Here is a 23441-nt window from a genome sequence, read left to right as displayed (position 1 = left end):
TTACCTACAATATATAAAGAAACCTACAAATCAATAAAATAAAATACAAACAAGCTAATTTTAGAAATGATCAAAAGATATGCATAGGCACAAAAGAGGATTTCCACATGGCAATCCATATATGAAACTGTTACATATTAAAAACATGAGACACTACATGCCAAATATGTAGAGCAATTGGAATTCCCTTATGTGGCCACATTGTGTACAAATTAGCACAACACTTTAGAAAACTGTTCTGCAAAATCTACTATAAGATTAAGTAATCTACATCTTCTGTATGGTTCGGCACTTCCACTCACAGGTGTACATATGTTCATATGTTTGTGTGTGTGTGTGTGTGTGTGTGTGTGTGTGTGTTTCTGTTTGCATCCAAAACAAATAAGGGGATGCACCCACAAAAAGACATGTACCAGAAACAGGTCAATAGCAGCTTTATTCACAACAGCCATAAACTGAAAACAAGCCAATGTCCATCAACAGGGAAAGAGAAAAAGTTATATAAAGAACAATGGATAACTCACAGAAATTATTCTGTGAAAGTAGCCAGACACAACAGTCAATATATTTTGTTTCTTTTATACGGAGTACAAGGACAAAACTAATCAATGGTGATAGAAATCGGAATACTGATTAGCTCTGGAAATGAGCGCAGACTGGAAAGAGAGTTGAAGGAGATTTCTCATGTGGTAAACGTTCTTTGAGACCGAGACCTAGACCTCTGTCCTGGTTCTCCATGTGCGCACACATCTACAAATCCGTTACGCTGAATGCCTCAAGTGAGTGTACTTTATTACTGTATGCTAAAGCTCCCTATAAAGTAAGTAAAATATATTAAAATTTGGAAGCTAGTTTTCACACCCATTTAAATGTTTTTCAAGTAAACCTTAGCAGGTCTTGAATCTATATGAAAATGCAACATGTTCTAATTAGTTTTTAGAATAGGCAATTTGGAAAAATGAAATTTTATTTAAGAAATTATTTTAAAATCCTTGCATAAGTGATGTGTGGTTTTGAATGTAAGTATAATTTAGGGAGCAGAGTTGGTGGTGCACTTGCTCCACGCAGATCTATTTACTGTTACAGGGCTTACTTTTCAGCTATCCCACCCATGAAAACCAAGTATCAAAACCAAAGCAGACAAAATATAAAAAGACGGGCCACAGACTGGGAGAGCATATTTGCAAAACACATATCTGAGAAAGGATTTGTATCCAAAATATACAAAGAATCCTTAGAGCTCAACAATAAGAAAACAAACAACCCAATTAAAAAAAACAGGCAAAAGATCTGAACACACTTCATCAAAGAAGATACACAGATGGCAAATAAGCATGTGAGAAGATGCTCCACATTATATGTCATTAGGGAATTGCAAATTAAAACAACAATGAGATATCACCACAAACTTACTAGAAGGGTGAAAATCCAAAACACTGTCAGCATCAAACGCTGGTGAGGATGTGGAACAGGGACTTGCACATTGCTGGTGGGAACGAAAGGTGGTAGGGCCACTTCGGAAGGCAGCCTGGCATTTTCTTAAACTAAACACAGGAATACCATACAATCCAGCAATTGTGCACTTTGGCATTTGCTCAAATGAGCTGAAAACTGAAGTCCACACAAAAACCTTACACAAATGTTTACAGCAGTTTAATTCATAAAGTCAAAACTCAGAAGCAACCAAGACGTTTTTCAATATGTAAGTGGATGGACAATAAGTGGTAATCCAATGGAATGTTAAAAAATATATATATGATAAATACAATAGAATATTACTCAGCAATAAAAATAAATGAGTTCTCAAGCCACACACACATATACCCCCAACATAGAAAACCTTATATGCCTATTGTTAGGGAAAGAAGCCCATATGAAAAGGCTAAATACTGTATGATTCCAATTAGATGACATTACAGAAATGGGAACACTGTAGAGGGATGGACAAGGTCAGGGGCTTGGGCTGGGAGGAAAGAGGGACGAATCGGCAGAGCGCGGGGATTTTGAGGCCTGTGAAGCTATTCCGTGTGCTACTGTAAAGGTGGCCATAGGACAGTGCGCTCTTCGTTCAAAGTCCCCGGAAATGTTCAGTACAGAGTTTAGTGAACCAAACCATTCTACAAAATAAAGTCCACGACTTAAGGAAAACTAAACTAAATTAAATCTGCAAACTGCTCTATCATAAAATTCTAAATCCTATTTTCAAAAATAATGAGGCATATTTGATTAAAAATTAAAAGGCATTTCATACCATTAAAACACGTAAAATCAGTTCAAAGTCATATTTCCTTTGTATCTCACCACAAGGGGATCCAAGGAGCCCCCTCTCCCTCTGCCCCCACAAGAACACACAGAGCGCCCACAGGTGCAGACTCTGTCTTAGGCAGAAGTGGGGCAGAAACTGTCCCGGGCGGGACGTGGGATAATGGAACGCACTATAAATTGACTCATGCCAGGCTATTTTACATCAGAAAAGAATCAGACACGTTTAATTGGAAAGTTTACATTTAAGAAGGCAATTTTGAGGGGTTTTTTAAATTTTGATTTTGCTATACCATTGAGATATAGGGACTTGTGAAAATGTTCACATTTATATATGTACATTGTTACCCCTTCAACAATGTATGACTCCACAGCATCGTTCGCAGCAGACCTCGGACACCTCAGCTCTAAGGTCAAGTACCGCAGGTCCAAAAGCCGGCTCCCACTCCCACGAGCCCCTCTGCGGGCCCTCTGGAGCCGCGTGACTGCTTTGCCCACGTCACAGGCACCATGCCCGCTAGATGGCCCTATTCAGAGGCAAAGCCTGTTAGCACCGTTCTGTGCCAGACAGCTTCGCCTGTGAAAAACAAATGCCATTTTGGGTCCTGTTTTTTATTATTATTATTATTACTATTATTATTATTATTACTATTACTATTCCTGTTCTTTTTTTTGTCTCACTCTCTCACCACCACATGCAATTATCTTTAATCACTATAATTTTTGAAGCTTATTTCTTCACTAACCCGTTTAATAAATATCCACCACCCAATGCCGATGAGGCTCCCTGACCACTCTGTCGAGGCACAATGTGGGAGGACTGGGCTGCTCGGCTGCCGACCTGCCCGCCGCTTCAGTTTCAGAAAATGGACCTGTCCCCACACAACTAACCTTTTTTCCTTTCTTTAAATATAAGACCTCTCTTTGTAGAAAAGTATTTCAAATGTCCCTGAAAGTGCCTGTAGGCCTTCCCCAGCAGATGCACATTGGAGCACCGGTGCGGGGGGGCCAGAGTGCGCCCCTGCTGGGAGCCCAGGACGGAGAAAGCACGGCTTTGTTCTCTGGGCAGAGGTGTCTTGTCTAAGCACTGGCCAGGTGTCTTCAAAAAAATCATAAACGCATGCCTTGGCAATGCCACTGGTCACCAAGGACATCAAAGGAAAAGATGCTGACCTGTGTTTATAAGAAAGGGACCTTGAGTTACCAGTGATAGTAAATATTAGCCTTAGACAGACAGGACAGGGTTCCGGTCCACTTTGCCAACAACAAAACTAATGCAGAAAAGCCCAGAAAGGCTCAGTTATGGGGGAGACTGTTAGCAGGACGGCAGGTAACTGGTCTATGATTTAGTCAGCTATTTATAGCTGATATCCAAGAGACACATAGAGAAAAAGACTGGACAAGTCCAAAGTTTGGTGCTTATATAGACAAGATGATTGTTTTATTGTTTGACAATCACTCATTTATGTATCTGTAAATGGAAAGAGCTGACGCCTTATATTCTGTTAGGAACATTAATGCTAGGTCATCGCTCCTTGAGGACTCATTTTTTTAAGTGTGCAAAATTCTACAAGCTTTTCCGATAAGACGCACATTACGTCTAAGTGATCTCTTGACACTTGACTAAGTCAAAGCAGCGGACTGCGGGACGGATAGAAGACATCACCCATGAAGGTTGACTATTAGCTTTGTTCCATGGTCTGTAGATGAGTTATTAAACTCCTCTATAAAGTTTTATTACTGTCCTAATCCCATTAAGAACTGCCTTCACTTTAAATGTCCTACTGTTTGCTGAATGTGGCAGCAATGTGCTACTATAATTGCTGCCTGACATGACATTTTTTTCTTCTCTGAAACTAAGGATATAAAAGAGAAGGTGTTACAGCTATGATGCAGCGCTGATTGTACCATTTAAAGGAAAAAAGGAAGAGCCAGATGTTAGCTGTGTCTCTTTGTGAGGGTATAACCTGCTTGATTCCACATTTCCAGCCCGAGTTTCTGAGTGTCAGCAGCCTAGACAGAAGCGAATAAAAGTAAATGTACGTTTCAGCACATTGTGAAGACACTTACATGGAAAACAATTTACATCTTAATAGCTTTCTTTCATTTCATTAACTCCTCCTCCGCTTTCCATCCTGGAGACTGCAGGAATGTTTGCAAACATGAGCAAGTGTGGCGAAGAACTGCAGAATCTCTAGAGCTGCTCAGGGGCTCCGAGGCCGGGAGCCACCCTCCCGCCGGCCCTGGAATCGCTCCTCCGCTAGGTCTTCCTTCACGGCTGTAGTCACACACGGTGCGGCGGAGCCCTCCTCCCTTTGTCTGGAAGTTGACCTCTCCACACTTGTCTTCAAATTTTGGGGAAGAGCTTTATCATCTTGACAGGACATGGATGCCCTAGAACTTCCTCTGGGACAAGGTTGGCCTTTTGGAGCAACTCCCAACGTGAACGTCCTCCCATTTCACAGGAGAGAAGGGCGCACGTGTGCAGAGGGTGCTGGGGCTCCGGTGGGACCGCCGGCCTACAAGCCGAGCGCTGCGGTGTCTTGGCCGCTCTTCAGTATATAAGTGGATGAACAGTAAGGGGTTCAGAAGGAAGCACTTGTCTAGAAGGAAGGAAAGAAGTTTCCTTTGGCCTCGCAACTATGGGAGCTCAGAGCTGAGCAGCCCCTGGCTTCATCTACAGTGCTTCTGTAATTTGTCACCCAGAAGTAGACTCAGCAGCCTTCCTCACAGAGAGAAAGCTCCTATCCCACAGCTGGGACATCACAGTGTCCCCTCCTGAAACTCAGTGTGGCAGAAAATTTGAACTTGAGGCACATAGGAACATGTGGAGAAAACACGGACGGGAGACTCAAATGAAATTAATGAATGCCTTAATAGCAAGACACAGAACGCCTGCTAATAAAGGAAACATTTAAAATATATGAAATGTTTAAAATGAACTAAATTAGTGAAAGGGGAACTTTAATATTTCTTTTACCTGGCTCATGTCTGATAGGAACTTTCTGGGACCTTCTGGCCCTATGGTTTCAAGTAGCTGCTTCTAAATTTGAATTACCAGCTTGCAGAATACAAATATATTAACAACACTTAAACTGTGGTCTTTGCAGCTGAAATAGCCTGCTGTCCCCAGAGTCTTCACGCTCCCCTCCGCACCGGAGGAACGGCTGCTGGGATGTGGCTGCGCAGCCAGGCACGCCGTTGCCCACACTCTGCGCCCCGATAAAGCCACAGGGCCAGTCCTCACTGCGGAATGTGGGCAACAGAACAGGCTGCGTGTCATTTCCCACTCAGGTTTTTTTTTTTTTCAATTATGGTAAAATATGTACATAAAATTTACCATTTTAACCATTTTAAGTATACAATGATGGTGGCACTAACTACCTTCATAATGTTGTATAAAACACTGCCACTATTTCCAGAACATTTTTATCATCCTAACAGAATTTCTGTTCCCATTAAACAGTACCCCCCACTGCCCTTTCTCCTGGACCCTATAACCATTATTCTGTTTCCTGGCTCTACAAATTTTTCTATTCTAGGTACTTCAATAAGGGAAATTATACAATATTTTGTCCTTTTGTGTCTGGTTTCTTTCATTTAGCAAAATGTCTTCAAAGTTCTTCCATGTTGTAGCATGAATCAGAAGGTTATTCCTTTTCATGGCTGAGCAATAGTCCATTGAGTATGGATACCACATTTTATTGTCCTTTCATCTGTTGGACACATGGATTGTTTCCACTTTTTGACTATTGTGAATGATGTTGCAGAGAACATTTGTAAGTATCTGAGTCCTTGTTTTCAATTATTTTGGGCATACACTGAGAAGGGGAATTCCTGGATCATATGGTAATTCTATGTTTAACTGTTTGAAGAATCACCATATGGTTTCCACAGCCATTTTACATCCCCACTAGCAATGCATGAGGATTCCAATTTCTCCACATCCTCACCAATGCTACTTCTTTTCCTTTTTTAAAAATAATCACTCAATGTGAAGTGACATTTAATGACAATGTTGTGCATTTTTTTCATATTTATGGGCATAATGACTATTTGTATATATTTTTTAAGAGATTTTATTTATTTTTAGAGAAAGGGGAAGGGAGGGAGAGAGGGAGAGAAACGTCAATGTGTGGTTGCCTCTCACGCACCCCCTACTGGGGACCTGGCCCACGACCCAGGCACGTGCTGTGACTGGGAATCCAACCTTTTGGTTCGCAGGCCGGCATCCGATCCACTGAGCCACATCATCCAGGGCTATATATCCTTTTCAAAGAGATGTCTCTTTGAGTCTTTTGCCCATTCTTGAGTGAGGTGGTTTGGTTTTTTGCTGTCGGCTTGTCAGAGTTCTTTTGTGTATTCCAGAAACGAATTCTGTCCCAGCAGACCTCACCCAGCGCTCTGCCCACGCGCTCTGCCCACGCGTCAGCCTTTCCGACCGTGCGATCTAGGGGCTCCTGCTTTCCATCTCCCAGGTCTCATCTCGCGAGGGTCTCCTCAGCTGGTCTGGGGACTTCCCTGGCAAGACCCTTTTTCTCTCAATAGTCACAAACTAACAGCAGCATTGTTTTGCTAAGACATACTTACTCATCTCTAGTTCTGAAATGCTCCATCCTTCTTTTTATAAGGGGTAGTTTCCATGCTAAGATCTTAGACATCCTTATTTCTTTGTAACTTCTTAGGAATAATGGTTCTGAGTATAAACTTCCAGTTATAAGATTAACAGGTTCTGAAGACCTAATGTACAGCATGGTGATTACAGTTAATAATACTGTATTATACACTTGAAGGTTGCTGAGAGAGTAGTACTTAAACGTCTTACCACAAAAAAGAAATCCTAATTACATGACGTGACATGATTTTGCAATAAATAAATGCATCACATCGGTACACTGTATACCACAAATTTACACAATGCAATATCAATTGTATCTCAATAGAGCTGGAAAGAAAGAATCCCACAAATAAATAATTTCTTAAATGGCTCTGAGATCATTTTTGTGGAATATTCACTATCCTGCATCGTAACCTCTTTGGAGCGATAAAGTTAACTCCTTGACAATGGCTGATGCTGCCAGCTTCGTTTCTCTTGCTCTAATGATCTACCTCCTCCATAGTCCCTCATGAGGACCACTTGACTATTTTTAGTGCTTATTTTTAAATACTTATGCAAATGTTATTAATACATGACAAATTTACATATATTATCATTTAACCCTCAAAAATATAAATATAAAATAGGTATCATTATCCTAGAGAGGTTAAGATCCAAAAGGACCTCACCCAACTCATCCAATTGTAGACTTGGGATTCAAACCCAGCTATTTCCCTCGCCTGCTAACTTCTCAAATTCTTCCCTCCATAATGGACTTACAACTTCTTTTCCAGAACACAGCTTCAAAGTTCTTTCAGCAGCTCTTTGAGATATTTTTAGGAGGCACATCTCATTCTGCGCTATTCCCTGACACGATTATCATTTCACACCTTCTGTTACATGTCCCTCCTTCCTATTTTTAACATGTTTTTAATCTGATCTAGTCAAAAGCTTGTTAAATGTCTTCCTCTTTTCTTATATTGAAAAATCCTTTTGGGTAAGTGATAACCTGGCTTTGATATTTCAGAGACTTTCAGACATGAAGGAGCCTCACTGAGCTCTGGTGAAGAGATGCGTGGGAAGGGGAGTGACGACACACAGGCCACGCCACCTCGGTGAGACATTAAAGAAGGAAAAGTCGACACGTCTATCTGTTTAACACATGGTTCTCCATTTTTCAAAATCAAGGTTGGGTAAAACGAAAGAAGCAAAAACCAAGATCCCTGCTTAAAAGTTTGTAGCTCTGAAAAACCACTCTGCTACACCCGAGGTTATGACCTCAGCCTCCATCTCTGCTGGCCGTTGTCATTGCGCTCCAAGTGACAAAGCTGTCCCTGGAGGTTAGCCAGCTGGGCTCCAGAAGTGAGCGGCTGGTGAGGGCTCAGGACAAGTCAGTCAGCAGCCCCAGTGCTGCTCGCTCTGGCGATGAGTTGTAAGAACCCATCACATCTTACGTGCATCAGGTTCTCAAGAAATACACGTTGAGGAAAGAAACAGAGCATCGCTAGAGGTGAGGCCAGAAGTCGGACAACGTGTACAGCACAGGGCATTCTGTGGCCATGACTGTGAGCAGCTGTGGAGAGCAAAGCACCTATTCTAGAATAGGAACGTGAGCACTACCCCGAGTGTGTGCTATCATTCACCCAGCCGGTGCACACGGACCAAGTAACTGCCGCGTGCCAGGAGCTGTGCAGGGCGTTCCGTCGTGAGCGGCACAGGCAGGTTCCTGCCTTCATGGGGCTTTCATTCTAGCAGATGCCGCGAATGTTAATCAATTAATTACATGATTCCTTTAAAAAAAAAAAAACAAACAAACTAGTATATTTGTTTAGCCTATAGATTAAAAGATAATTGATTCCAAGATCTGGGTCACAGGATGTGGGGATGAACAAAAAAAATGGCAGCCCAATAAAATAGCAATTAAAAGTGAGTCCCTGACAAGCTAAACTGAATAGAAAGACCGTCAACTCCCTCCCCCAGGGACAGACCATCTATTCCCACATTCTACAGATGAAGGCAGTTTGCAACCTGAATAGCTAATTCTGTATCTGCTGTTCTAAAAGAATCTACGGGCTTGTCAGGACTTCCACAGAAAAATTATGAGGCAAGTCCACTGAGACATTATTCCTTTTAATTACAATCATGGTAAGTGCAACAAAAGAAAATGTGGGGTACCAAGAAGGGCTTCCTTGAGAAAATGGAGTTTGAGCGGAGCTCTGGAGGAGGGACCAAGGCGAGCAGGCTGGGGGATGGATCATGGGAAGGCGTGGGGTAGAAGGAAGCCCGGTACATGAGAGAAACGGAGATCAGGTGAACGCGGCGATACCCAGACAGCAGAGGAAAAAGTGCTTGGCATCAATTCAGGACTGAATGCTGTTAATGACTCCACGCCTGCTCCTGAAAGCATAAGCTAGAACAGGGAGTGACATGGGAAGACTGGCACCCTAACGTGATCATTGACTGGTGCCATATAAAAAATAAATCAGAACTCTCTCATCTCCTACTCTGATATTCTCCGTTCCCAAGGTCCGTCCCCTACAAACCATCTCTGAAATTCCCAGTAGATAGTAATGCAATTAAAATATTTGAAATTTTTAAAAATTCATTTATTATTTCTATAATAATAAAAGACAACCAATCTGAAGAGACATTTTGTCAGAGAAGATATATACAAATAGCCAATAAGCACCCTTGAAAAGATGCTCAACATCATTAGCCATTAAGGAAATGAAACTCAAAACTACATAAACAATCACTTCACATCATTAGAATGGTCCTAAGAAAGAGACAAATACAACCTTTCCATGTCTATTCATTTATGGATTCTCTGTGGCTGCGTTCCTGCTATATCAGCAGTATCGAGTAGTGACAAAGACCACATAACCTACAAACCTGAAATATTTCTCCTCTGGTCCTTTACTGGAAAAGTTTGCCAACCCCTCCTGTACAACATTATTTTGAATGTTATTCATACAAGTCAAAAGCCTAAGACAGCTTATCAAGTGCACTTCAAAGGCCTATCAACGCTCGGAGTGATTTTCTAGGCTCTTGAGTAAACACCAATTTAGGCAGTTTTATAACAAACCCGTTTAAGAAATGAGTATTTTGATTCTGACACACCATAAACCAGTGGAGACATACAATTTCCTTAAGTGCTTCTTTGGAGGGCCATGTTCTTGGTGGGGGCGGGGGGGCTGCTGCCTGCTGGGTGCCATGCAGACCCAAGATTCTGACAGCTCAGCTGGTAAAACTGAAGCTGGAATTAATAGCCATTACCCAAAGGTCAGCGCACAGAGACAAGCCAGCAGCCAGTTTCCACATGTTCATAATTTTGATATTTTCCAAATATAAACAACAGGTCTTTGTCTTATAATTCTGTCTCTAAATGGCTCATTTAAAAATGAAAACTTTAAAACAAAAAACCAGAGTTACATGATGCAGTTGCTTGCTGGTGATATGTCAATGGCTAATTATCAGGGCTTGTGTACCTGTGGCCTACCTGCCGGGCGGCAGACGCTGTGCGGACGTCCTTGTGGGCACTACCCACCAGTCTCCTCGGAGCCAAAGCAGGAAAAATGCTGCCAATCCCGCTGTCACGTGCACTGTCGCTTAGAACTTCACCTTATGCTCAAGACAAGCGCTCTCTGAGACTTACTTGGATAGGGTTTTTCTCATATATTGGCTTAATACATTTTTAAAAAGGGAAAAATGTAAGTAAAATGAATTGGTTGAGGTTTTCTAAAAAAGGTCTTCCCCTTTGGAGACTGACTCAGAACCATCCACATCCTGCTGGTCCACACACTCTGCCCCATCAGAGGCCGGGGCACAAGGACACGCTGAAGCTCTGACGCCACCAGAAGAAATTCTACTAAGCTTCAGAGGAATAGGTAATTTCAGTGATTCTTGAGTGGTTCCAGAACCACCGAAAGAGGAAAAACTTTTTTTGTAAAGAAGCAATTTAGCGTTAACACCGAAATCTAGCAAGAAATATATTCTATCAAAAAACGAGAAACAAAACTATAGACCAATCACACTTATAAATAGCAATAAAAAGTCCTGAAAAAAATTAGCAAAAAACTGCAGTAGCACAATGAAAGAATAATTAAGTGTGGTTATTGACTCAAATGCTAGGATGGTTTAACATTAGGTAATCTATTACACATAACCTAGCACACAACTAGATCCAAGGAAAAAATCATTTTTTTATTTCCATAAGGGACAAAAAAAGCAAGAACAGAAAGTAGTCATTTGTTCTTGCTTTCAAACGATATAATTAAAATAGATGAGTACTTCCTTAACCCAAAAAAAAAAAGATTCTAAGGCCATACTAAGATATCCTCTACCTGTGGAGAGGCAAGGGTTATATGGGAACTCTCCGCACTTCTCCCTCAATTTTGTTTGAAAGGTAAAACTTCTTTTAAAAAAGTAAAACCTTTAAAAAATTTTTTAAATAGTAATATTGCAGATGTGTATAAGATGCAAAGTCTGGTCACCCTCAACGCATCCCGTCTCCCTTTACAAGGGGCTTTTGACCATGTATGTCTTATTTTGATTGGCACCAATAGGTCTAAATACTGAGCTTACACTTGCATTTTTGGGTTATCCTCTTCAGCAGTGCCTATTCACTTTGCACCATGTAGAAAGTAAATTAACGTAGAGAAACTATCACGATCTAACCACACTATGCCTTATTGCTGGAAATATGATTTATAGGTTCCTTAAACATCTCTTTTGGCTGATCAACATTAAATAGTACTTGCCACCCTACTAGGTAAGGTGAAGAAACTTAAAAAGACACAAAACTCAACAGAATCAAAGCAAATTCTGAGAAGTACTTACCTTGTTCATAAAGGAGCTTCATGTTCGAATCTTTGCAGGCAACCAGATTGTTGAGCAGTGCAATCACACTTTGCATGGTGTTACCCAGAATGTTCTCCTGATGTTCCTGCAAGAGATCACATGTTTCACCATTACTACGCAGAAATGCAATTATATGATAAGATGGACAAATGACTGAATGACCTCCTTCCCTTCCATCTTTGCACAAGGCGCCACAATTGCCTGGGCACGGGAATGGAGCAGGGGCTTCCACGTGAAGGCACGCCCCGTCAGGGAGTTAGGCAAGTAGGGAGGCGGCCGGAGCCATCCAGAGCCCCAGCGCTCCTGCACGCAGTCCCTGCCCGTGAGCCAAAGGACAACCACGCAGCCCTCTGTGCTTAGACAGGTGACAAAGGAGCAAAAATCAAGTACTGGGAACTTAGAAGACCACCCCTGAAAGCCGTTTTGAGATTATAAAAGAAAACTACATGACCAAAGAAGTATTTCTGGAGTTTCAAGAATAACCTGGCACTGATACTCCCGTACTGAAGTCCTGTGCATTGCTGCTCGTGTGGGATGTGACCTACTGCCTCACTGTTCCAGTGTGAGGAACTACATTTGGGGCCTAAAAGGGCGAGTGTGGCATTCTCCCAACACGTAACATCACAGAGGAGGGAGTAACTTTGCTCCTAAAAAAGAATGAAAAACAAATAACCTTTTCAGTCTTAATTTCTTATTTTAAGGACAAAAAAAAAATTTGTAATTTTTAAGGGATCTCAAAAATAACTTGCTTTAGTTTTGTTTCCTTTTTCATTCCCCTGACTTTTTTAAAAAGTTCAACAACTAACATTGATTATCATTTAAACTCTGAAATTTCAAATAGCAAAAAGCAAGCCATGGAGCTCTGGCGGTGGGGTGAGGCAAGCCACACAGGATGAAGTGCTTTGGGAGCGCTGCAGGGTAAGGCTGTGATTTTAAACAAGGCGAGTGAGACCTGCTCCCTTAAGAAGGTGGCATCTGAACAGACATGCATTTATTCTTTTAATATACTCCTAGGTTCTGTTAGCTAATTTGTTTTAGAGTAGTTGCATCAATGTTCTTAAATGTCATCTACCTCTGCGTGACATCCTCATCTGACTTTGGTACCGATCTCATGCCAGTCTTGTCCATCCATTTTATTTCCCAAATGTTAATGGTACATCTAATTTGTGTTTCTGGGAGATTAGGCAGAACTCACTAACAAAAGCAACTGGGTTCGATGTAGCTTTACTGGTAAATCTTTCTTTTTTTAAAGTCCTCACCCAAGGATATGTTTTCATTGATTTTGGAGAGAAAGGCGGGGAGGAGAGAGAAAAAAATTGAGGTGAGAGGAACATCAATCGGTTGCCCTCCATATACACCCTGACCAGGGATCGAACCCTCAACCCTTTGGTACACAGGTCAATGCTCCAACCGACTAAGCCACCCAGCCAGGGCAACCAGTGGATCTTTAATATCTTTTGAAAAACATCTCAGGAATCTATACCTTGACCCAATTTTGTTTATTTCCAATTCCTAGCAAAGCATCTAAAAGGTGCAAGTTTTCACACATATAATTATGCGCAGCATTCTCTTGTATCTTCACAAATCTTTGAACCTATTCACCTTGCCTTTGACAGTGTCTCCTCCCTCTTTCTTGCTGATCAGACTCACCAAAGCTTCATCTTATTTTATTGGTCTTTTCAAGGAAAGAGCTTTCCATTTTAATGATCATCCACATTTTTGGCTTTGAGTTAGTCATTACGAATGCACACAAAGCTGACACTTCTCTCTCCCGGGTATGCAGTAGGAGGTCAATTCCTGCCCACTTGTCATTAGAAATGACCGTGACACTTGCTTCGGCCAATTGAACTCGTTTGGGCACAAGCTTTAAGATCAATGAGGGCTTTATGGTCCTCCTTTTCTGCTCCCAGTGACTGGTCATGTTCTAGACGGTAGAGGCTCCAGTCACCCGTCACAGAGCGAGGACATGCAGCAGAGCCGCCAGGTGTCCCTTGAGGGACACGTGCTTTCCAAATCTGACAAAAGTACCAACACTGTGCCTGGCTCTGAAACTACATGCACCTCTGATGACAGCCACCCAAGTTCCTGAGTCTCACCTATGTCTTTGCTCAATACAAGGGGGAGGGGTCTGCTTTCCAAATGCCGGCGCCTATAAATGTCTAACATTCTTTAGAAACACATGCTTAAAAGTGGGCGAATAGTGTCTGACTGTTCCACTGACACCAGCTTACGAAGATTAATGTGGACGCAATGGTCTGCCACCAATTTCATCTCATTATTCTCACAGTTAGTTGGAAGGAAAGGGTGATTAATAAGCCCCAACATGACACGACATGTTACTCATGATGAAGTAACTAACGATACATGGGAAACCTATTTTTGTGAAGAAATGAAGCTAATAAATCTTTGCTTTTTGTCCCATTTGGTTACATAGCACATGTGACTCCTTGTTCAAAGACCAGTCCGTAAGCTTACTGGAGACAGATCGATGGTTCCTTCGATAGACACCTTTTAATAACTAAGCGTACCTTTTCACGGATGCTTTTGGCAGTATTCCTGGCTCGCTGTGAAGCCAGGGCTCCAATGTTCCCTCGTGCCCACAGGGTGAGTGACACTGATCGATGCAGGCATCTCCTTCTGAACAGCAGCCAACTTTCCAAACCTCCATCACCCCTGAACACTGAGCACCCAGGGTCGCTCCCCAGCCAACCAGGCTCGGAGACTCCTGACCTGGGGTCCCAGAGCACTGCGGAGTGGAGGCCTCGGCCCACCCACTGGTCCATCTGCAGAGGGGCGCACAGCTAAGGGGCACCCTGATTATCACGTGCCTCCACTAACCTTATTACTGCGACTACTCAAGAGAAAATTTCTGATGCAGAGGACAAAGAAGCCGATCGATAATCCTGTAGCCAGAGTGGAACATACGGTTCCTTTTCTGCTGTAGCCTTTGACAGTTGCCAGATAGGAGGGCGGGGTGGAGGACTGGGTGAAAAAGGCGAAGGGATTACAAAATACAAGTTGCCAGGTATAGACATAGCTGCATGATGCAAAGGACAGCATAGGGAATATAGTCAATAGTGTAATAACTACGTATGGTGCCCAGTGGGGACTAGATTTAACGGGGAGATCATTTCTCTTAGCAAACTTAGTAAGATTTGTTCTTGCCGTTTCACAGCCACACTAGCCTACGGGAAAAATTATGCATTGGAAAACATCACGTTTACTTCTTGAAGTCAGAGTGGAGGGTTATATGAAGGGAGGAACATGAGGGTCAATACTTGTGGCCAGAGTTCTTCCTGGGCATATGGGGAAAACTGATGCAAAAAAAAAAAAAAAAAAAAAAAAAGGAAATGTGAGCCACACTCTGGTGCAAAGACCACAGACCCGAGCTGGAGGGACAATTCCATGAGGCGCTCCTCTGGGACAGCGCCCCCACCCAAGGCAAGCCTGCGTCCCAGAGTGAAAGGACTGTCCCTGAAGCTACATAAAATCCTAATGCTTTTTTTTTTTCTTTAACCCTCTTGGCTCATTAGTAAGACAAGAATTCCATTCCATTGGTGCCCCAACACATGCAAGGAAAATAGTGAGAAGAGACAAAAGCCAGTGATGAGCTTGACCAGGTCCTTCGGAGCAGGGCCAGGGGCCCAGTTTGCTTGTGGCTTCAGTGCTGATCAGGGCGGGCCCTGGTGGAGCAGCCACGTGGGCCCGAGGCGCCACACGACAGAACTGACGGTTTATTGACGTGGTGCTATGTGCCGTGGCCTGTGTCCCCAGCACTTTACTTATATAAGGTATCCAGCCATGTAACATGGAACATAGAGACATTTATTGAAAAAGATACAAGAAACATTGTACATAGGACAATGATCCCTCAGTCCCCTTCAAAGTAGGGGCCTCGGGACCTCACACAGGTCTCCCAGTCGCCATCAGCTGCCTTGTCACATTTTCCTGAATCTCACTGACAGTCTGAAATCTCTTCCCTTTCAATGGTGATTTTAGTTTTGGGAAAAGCCAGAAGTCACAGAGCACCAAATCTGGGCTGTAGCAGGGCTGAGTCACCTGGGTGATTTGATGTTTAGCCAATAAACTCTGCACAAGACACAATGCATGAGTGGGCACATTGTTGTCATGAAGCTGCCAATCATCAGCTGCCCACCGCTGCAGCCTTCCACATCATCAAAATCCCTTCCGCGAAGGAATGTTCAAGCTTAACACAAAAACTGATGCAGATTCATTGCTCTGCTTGCTCAGTCCTCTTGAATGCGACAGCCACACAGCACACATGCTCACTCAATGGCGTCTACTACCCCCACTGACTAGTACAGTGAAGTTTCTTTGTTCATGCATACACATCCCAGTCCACTCTCCTTGGCTGCCACGTTACATCAATCCCACGCAAACCATTCTCATTATATTAACAGTAGCTGAACTTCCAGGCACACCTTCGTGTGACTTCATTTAATGCTCACAAAAACTTGGAAGTGGCTACAGTCTTCCCATTTTACAGATAAGGACACTGGTGAGTGAAGGGTTCCTTGTGAAAGCTCCCCCAGCTCTTCAATGGTGAAGCCAGGGCACAGCGTGTAGGACGGCAGACGCCACGCCCCTCATCACCACGCAGCTCTGCCGGGGACCACAGCACCGCAGTGGGGCAGAAGCGAGGTCTGCCGGGCACCACACCGCAGGTGAAACAGCAGCACCTGAGGACCCACGAAGGTAACAGAGGAATCTGACACGGTCCAGAGTAGGGGGCAGAAAGCGGCAGAGAAAGTTGGGGGCTGTTCCTGTCCTGTCCCCCCCTCCCTTCCTGCCACAATGTACCCTGCCCTGTGCCACCACCACCTGGCTTCATAAGGGATCTCCTGGCTTCATAAGGGCCCTTAATATACAGGGTGGGACAAAAGTAGGTTTACAGCTGTGAGCATGCAAAACACAGAGTTTATTCCCGTATTTTTACTGTGTTATTGTCCATACAAACAACTGTAGGCTTACCTTTGCCCAGCCCTGTATATCACTTTGCTGAAGACATACAACCCAGGACGCAAGGTGTAAGTGTTGGGCAACTACAGGAAAGAAAGAGCCTATTACCCCAAAGAATGAAAATACATACTAGAGCCACCACCAGCAGCCACACTGCTCAGACACTCAGGGCTGGCCCTGGCTGGCAGGTGTGGAAGGAAGCTCAGCTCATGGGAGGAGCCACCGCTGACAACCCACAAAGTCACGGTAGGCCACCCCAATGAGCTTTAAGGTTATGATGGAAATACTTAACTCTTTCATCCATAAGCCATCAATAAAACACCTCTGACCTAATTTGTGTGTCTGATGCCACGGAGTATGGACATTTAACAGACAGAGCCCTCGAGAGTTCTAATAAAACAACAGAGCATTTGCCAGTAGAGATAATTAGAATTGAAGCAGCAAAATTCTAGTGTTTGGCAACCTAGATGAAACAACTTCATTAAAATGTGCAGCAGCTTCAGCAAATGAAAGACTGGCGAGCACTGGACCCTGAAGAATCAACCTTCTCAAAACTAATTGCTTCCAAGCTTAGAGAGGACAGCTCTAAAATACCAAGGGCACAGCAAGAAAATGTGACCAAGAAATGATCCCACCCCCACAAAGTGGTGTCACCACAAACAGAGCATTAGATTGATTCTATACCATATCGGGAGATGTAAATGGCACTAAAAGGCTTGTCCAGAGAACAGGTTAGGCGAAGGTCCAAACAGTCAAGGTAGGAAGTAACCTTTAATGATCCGAAGCAACAAAGGACCACAGCCACTATCTTCTGCCTTTGCTCTGGGCCATAAGTCAGTCCTAAGGAGGTTAGAAACTACCGAGAGAATGAAAAGCAGCTGCTCACAGAGTGGTGTGCCCACGAAATCTGCAAATCCTTAGAGATAAACACACAGCGCATCCCATTCAACACAGGTGGAGAGGACGTTCAGGGAAAGAAACAGGTATTGCCCTGCAGGACGGGCGCTGCTCCAGGACACGGCAGGGTGTGCGCTCCCTCCCCTTTTCATAAGGTCCCGCCCCCCAAGCCTGGGCGCCTGGAGATGTGCAGGCCCCAGAAGAGAGCCTTCAGAGCACTCGAAGGAAATGACCGTACTGGGGGGAAAGGGGCCACTTTTTCGTAGTGGTGACTATTCACAAGGCTGTCCCACTGGCCGCTCAAACTGAATGGACTCTAGGGAGGACTCATCAACTCCTTTCCCTTGCTCTTCTGTTTCCTGGTTCAGTGAACAGCCATACGCTCAGCCCAACCGCCCGGCCATAGATCTTGGAATTACCCAGGGCTGTGTGTCTCTCGTCTCTACACCCAATCACCCACCAAAGCCCCTTGGTTCTCCCCTGAGCCCCCTCAGGAGCCTATCCTCTGCTTCAGATTAGGCGGCTGTCACCTTGGGCTGGAGCCACCACAATCCCCTAATGGGGCCGCTGCTTCCAGCCTCCCTCCTCGACACCTGGGCAGGCCCCTTGCCCTAAAGTGGCAGAGACTAGGCTGTGGCCGCGGCTCAAATCTTGGGCGACAGGCCTGGGGAGTACATTTGAGCCCACGGTAGGCCCCAGGTTGGGGGCGGGGCATGTCTCCCACAGTCCAGTGTGTGTCCAGACCCCCGGTGGAGTCAAAGGCCTGAGGGAGGGCAGCTTGCAAGGGCCAGGGGATGGCAGAAGCAAGGGCCCGGCCGCGCCACTGCTTTCAGTCCCCGAGAAATGTCCCCTCATGATTCTGGAAATCCTCTCAGGATTCTTTGAGCCAAACACTGACCCTGAGGAGGCGGAACAAGGAATGATATGAGCTGAACTGAACTAAAATGGGGCACACACTAACGTTAACTCACTCATTTACCTCACAGATACATACACGGGATTTTCTGGGAAGGTCCAAATTTGGGGGTCCGACGTGGGACTGCTTAGGTTAATGATGGAGTTGGGGCTGGGGTAATTGCCCCTGGATGTCTGTTCCGCCGGCTGTGAAGCAGTCAGACAGCTCCTCTGCCCTGTCATCAGGCATCTGGGGGAGGCTGGGGGCGCCACAGGCTCGGAGGCAGCTAACAGAGACCTTGAGGCTATTCTCCCATCTATAGCCCGAAAGTACGGTGCTCTCACCCTAACAGCCTGCAGGAACAGAATTAAGTCCCTACTTGCCCTGGCCGGAAGGCTCAGTCAGCTGGAGCGTTGTCCAGTACACCAAAAGGTTGCAGGTTCAATCCCTGGTCAGGAGGCAACTGATTGGTGTTTCTCTCTCACACTCTCTTCCCTCCTCTCTCTAAAATCAATAAGCATTCCCTCAGGTGAGGAAAAAAAAAAAAAAATTAAGGCCCTTCTTTTGCTTGGTTCACCTTCATTTGAAGGCCTCCATCTTTCTGTTTAAAGACAGGAGAGAAATAAGTTCTGTTTTTAAATTTGACTGACATATGCAGAGGTCCTTCGGCAGCAGCAAGTACAAGCTGTCAGGAGAGACCCAGTGCCGCCGGCACAGAGGGGGCAGCAGGACCGCTTGGCGCCACGCGCCATCGGCACGCTGCACCTGTTTTAGGACTCCCATCCTCGGGCAACCAATGGCAGCAGGCTGTGCGTGCCCTTCTCGCAGGTGAACTGTGCCACTTGGCCTTCCCAGCCCTCTCTTTTCACATCATTTAGGCTCCTAGCAGGAAGTTCCCATCCTCTTGGCTCCCGACAGGGCCCCGTGCCTGGGGCAGGCGCAGTGGGCCAGCGCCAGCGCTGCTCACGGGAGGACCCTGGCGACGGAGCCAACGGGAAGCTGCCAGGACCAGTGTCCCTGGGAGTGGACTGCGCCCTGGGCCGTGTCTGCCTGGAGGGCTGGAAGACAGGCCAGTCTGCCCTACACATGCCACCTAGCTAAAAAGGCCCAAAGGAGAGGGGACAAATGAAAAAATACAAGTGTGTGTGCAGACACACTCCTGCCTTCTTGCATCCCTGCCTCTGTCCAAAAGTAAAACAATCGTTGTCAACATCTCACAGAAATAAAGCCTTTGCAAACTAACATTTGCTCTTAAAAATTCGGGCCAGCTGTCATCTGCTGAGGCTGGAGGCCACGGCCGGGGCGGGGGGGGGCCTTCCCGTGTCAGACAGCCTTCATCAGCACGCCACGCCTGCCTTCATCGCAGCGCTCACCGCATACGCATGCAGCGCGGCTGTCGGCTCGTCCACTCCTCACCTGGTGCCGAGCCAGGTGGGGCACAGTGAGGACTTCCAGCCTTGTCCACAGGGGCCTCCGGTAAAGTAACAAAAGGATAATCTTGCTCAAAGGCACTTGGGTGCATACAGCTGGGGAAGGGATAGACAGCTTGCCGGATTCTCCTTCAGGAAGCTAACTTGTCACTAACTAGAAATCGCCTTCGGTTAAGCAATCAAGTATTGAGCATCTAAAATTTGCTACATAATGGTGCGAAACAGAACCACAAAGATGATTTTCCTCAAGAAGTTTTCCATGGTGCCTATTTCCTTTTGAATAATGTCTGCCATAAATGGTAAATTCAGATGCTTTTACTTTAAATACATAAAATCTCTCACATGCTAAATATTTGCCAAGGACTCATGAAGCACTTACATCAGCATGGAAAATATGCACTCCCGAAGATCTGAAAGATGTTGACACAGTTTTAATGGGCCTCTCCATTAAAGATAATTGCTCACAAATATAAATGTCCCATTCTAAAGAATGAAAATATTACATATGGTGAAAATGAATGGAAAGATCAATACACACAATTATCACATTTTCAATTATAGCTTGCTTTTACTGGGGGACTTCGCAACGTTTTTGCACTAGGAGATTACCAGGTGTTGGCACCTGTGGTTCCTGCCTCACAGACATACTAGTCAATCTGGAAGGAGAAAGTTTAATGGGAATGGGCTAACAATCATTCTAACCTAGGGTTTCGAAGCACATAAAGGAAAAGCACAGTAGGCAGAAAGCGAACTGCACTGGGAAGAGAAAAGAGCTCCTGTCCTGCCCCAAACCAGCTGGCTAACCTGGCACGAAGCAAGAATCTTCCACGACCAGGCTTTTGAGGACTCTTAAGAGACCTTTCTAGTCGCCTCCTTCGAAGATAAAGAGATGGAAGCCCTGAGAAAGGAATGTAAGGAGTAAGGCCAGGACTCTAACCCAGGAGGGCACCCCGCCCCTGCTTGCCTCACTTGGCCCTCACAATTCTGAAACTCACATCAGGGCACACGGAGTCAAGGACGTAACGCTAAACCCGGTAAGATGCTGCGCTCACTGGGGAAACGCAACAAGCACTGCGCCCCGGAGCTGCAGGCTGGGCTGACCTTCCGCCTTCTTTGCCGGGTCAGCTCTTATCCCTGAACGGCAAAGAGCAAAGGGCCAGTGGGCCATTCCTGAGCAAATGGGAATCCCTTGACATGATGCCTACTGACCTCCCCCCAGGCCCTCTAAGCACAGACTTTCTGAATCTGACAAGATTTTTTCCCATCAGTTTTTGTTGCAGAGAGCTCGGAGAGTCTGGCTGGCTCACAGAGTTAAATTTTAAACAAGGAGCATCTTTTTCCAATAAATTATTCTGAGGAGGTTACACATCAGACATCAGGGACCTGCAAACACGCAGGCGGGCTAGTTTGCAAGTCAGCAGTGCGAGGCAGCCCCGGTCGTTGTCAGTCACCCTGGAATGCGCTGCTCTCGGTAGTTTATGCAGGATCACGTCTCTGTTCTCCATGTCCATGGAGGGCAATCAGCTCTCCTTTTCTCAGACTCCACTTAGATAACAAGGTATATAATCATTTTGGAACATTTAATAAGCTCCCTTTTGGCCACACAATGATAGAAGCGATGCCGTCTTGGGGAATAAATTGGTTGCCAGGGGAAAAAAGTAATCTCAGGAACTTTTCCATGTTCTAGAAAATATTGTGTCCCCTTACTGGCATTTTTAGGAAATTAGCTGGAAGCAGAAGACACTCAAAATCTAAGCATAGGCTGGGCTGTGTTCGTGTCGGTCACGCAGGACAACCACGGGGAGGGCCAAGGGGTCTTGCGCTGGGACAAGGCCTGGGGAAGAGGGGTCGGGAAACCCATGGGCCACAAGCAGGGCATGTGCTGTGCAAACAAGAATAAGGAGACTCTGGATGAACCAGGAGATCAACCAAGGGAAGAAGTGATCGTAGATGGGCTGATCCCATTTCTGTAATGTTGGGGGAACCATTGATATCTTAATTTCTTAGGCCAAGCCAGGCAGGGCGTCTCCCAAGGGCCTTGGGGACATCAGCTGAAACCTGACCCTCAATATCTACTCTGGGACAGATACCTATGGGGGTCTTGGCTATATGTTGGGTGTCCAAAACTCGTGCCCACTTGGTCGCAACCCATTGTTTCTGCAGCAAACAGTCACCCCAGGCCATGAGAAGTCCCTGGAGCTCAGGAATAAGGGAGTGGGAAGGATGTGAAAGGGAAGGCTATGGCACTTTCTTATTTTTAACTAACAAATAATGAGCTTCCCAATAAATGAGCTTCGGCTTTACGAGCTTAGATATCAGGATGATTTCATTAGATTTTCATCATGCAAATCAAAAAGAAAATCAGAAATCAGGATGAGTACTAAGAATGAGAGGAGAAAGGGAGAATGGAGGGAGAGAGGCGAGGGAGGGAGAAAGGAGGGGAAGGAAATGGGGCTGAGCTCAGGGTATACAACCCCTCATCTGTGGGCGCAAGATCAGAAGGTCCTGCGTCACTCAGCAGCTGTTCACCTCAATCTGGTACTAAAAGTGAGGTGACAGACCTAGTATTTGTCCAGCTACTGTGTCCCTCCAAACGCTCACCAACATTTCGTAGGGAGGGGCACCCATTTCAGAGGGAGGCGCAGAGGGACAGCAGCTCTTGTCCCCGCGTGTGAGCCCCGCCCCATATTAGCCCCCAGTTAACGCATGTTTGACAGACAGGGCGCAGAAAGGCAACTGCTTCTCTTTAACTCCAGGCCATTCAAGCTGCTTCCCGATTCATGGAGCACACATGACGAGAGTGCTTCCTTGCTGCCCTGCCCTCGCCGGGCTCCCCTCTGAGACAACACGGAGTGATGGTGTCCAGCCCTTTCCACATGTCAGTGTGGAGGAGCTGCCGACGATGAGGTGTGGGCTCCCAGCTGCCCGGCTGGCATGGAATCCTTCGTCCCGTGAGCATTCACAACAGTGAAGGGGCGCTGGCGGCAGCTGCCCTGAGCTTGTGTTTATGTGGGCTTAGGAGAGAAGGGTGCTGATCTCTACAAAATGCCCAAGCTTTGGGGGCGTACATATGCCATTCACAGAGGCCTGGGTTTTATTATATGTCTGTCTTATTGGCTAATCTTAGCATCTCATCTTCCAGGGACACAAGTAACAACAACAACACACACACACACACACACACACACACACACACACAGAGGCTTATCTTGGAAGCAGAATAAATAATTAATATAGCTTCAATCTGAAGCATTTCGTGTCACTATGCCCTGAAGTTCAACAAAGCACAGGCTCCGCTCCGCCAGGGCTCTGGACTCCGGCAGGCAGGCGGATGCACTCAGCAACGACTCTGAGCCACAAGAGCCAAGTCCTTCTCCCCAGATCCGTCAAGGGCAGAGAAGGGAATAAAACCTCAGGCAGCTGGAAACGGGATGTCTAAAGCCCTGATGATGATGGGAGCCCCTCCCCTGCAGCTCTGGGAGCGATGGAGCGCCCAGCTGCGTCGTTTTGCAACAACCGC

The 23441-nt window shown here is 45.4% G+C and overlaps 1 protein-coding gene across 1 annotated transcript in view; it reads right to left on the bottom strand.

The window, feature by feature from the left end:
* The window catches only part of ULK4 (unc-51 like kinase 4), a 233621-nt gene that overhangs the window by 50780 nt on the left and 159400 nt on the right, over positions 1-23441 (bottom strand). The window contains exon 32 of the mRNA XM_054595876.1: positions 11699-11804. Within this exon, the coding sequence (XP_054451851.1) occupies positions 11699-11804 (106 nt within the window). The remainder of the gene's footprint in view (positions 1-11698; positions 11805-23441) is intronic.

Source organism: Pteronotus mesoamericanus, unplaced genomic scaffold (genome assembly GCF_021234165.1).
Source record: "Pteronotus mesoamericanus isolate MK-2021 breed Mesoamerican mustached bat unplaced genomic scaffold, CSHL_Meso_final scaffold_54, whole genome shotgun sequence".
Classification (NCBI taxonomy): domain Eukaryota; kingdom Metazoa; phylum Chordata; class Mammalia; order Chiroptera; family Mormoopidae; genus Pteronotus; species Pteronotus mesoamericanus.
Note: the sequence above shows the minus strand (reverse complement) of the source record. Positions and strands in the feature narration are given on the sequence as shown.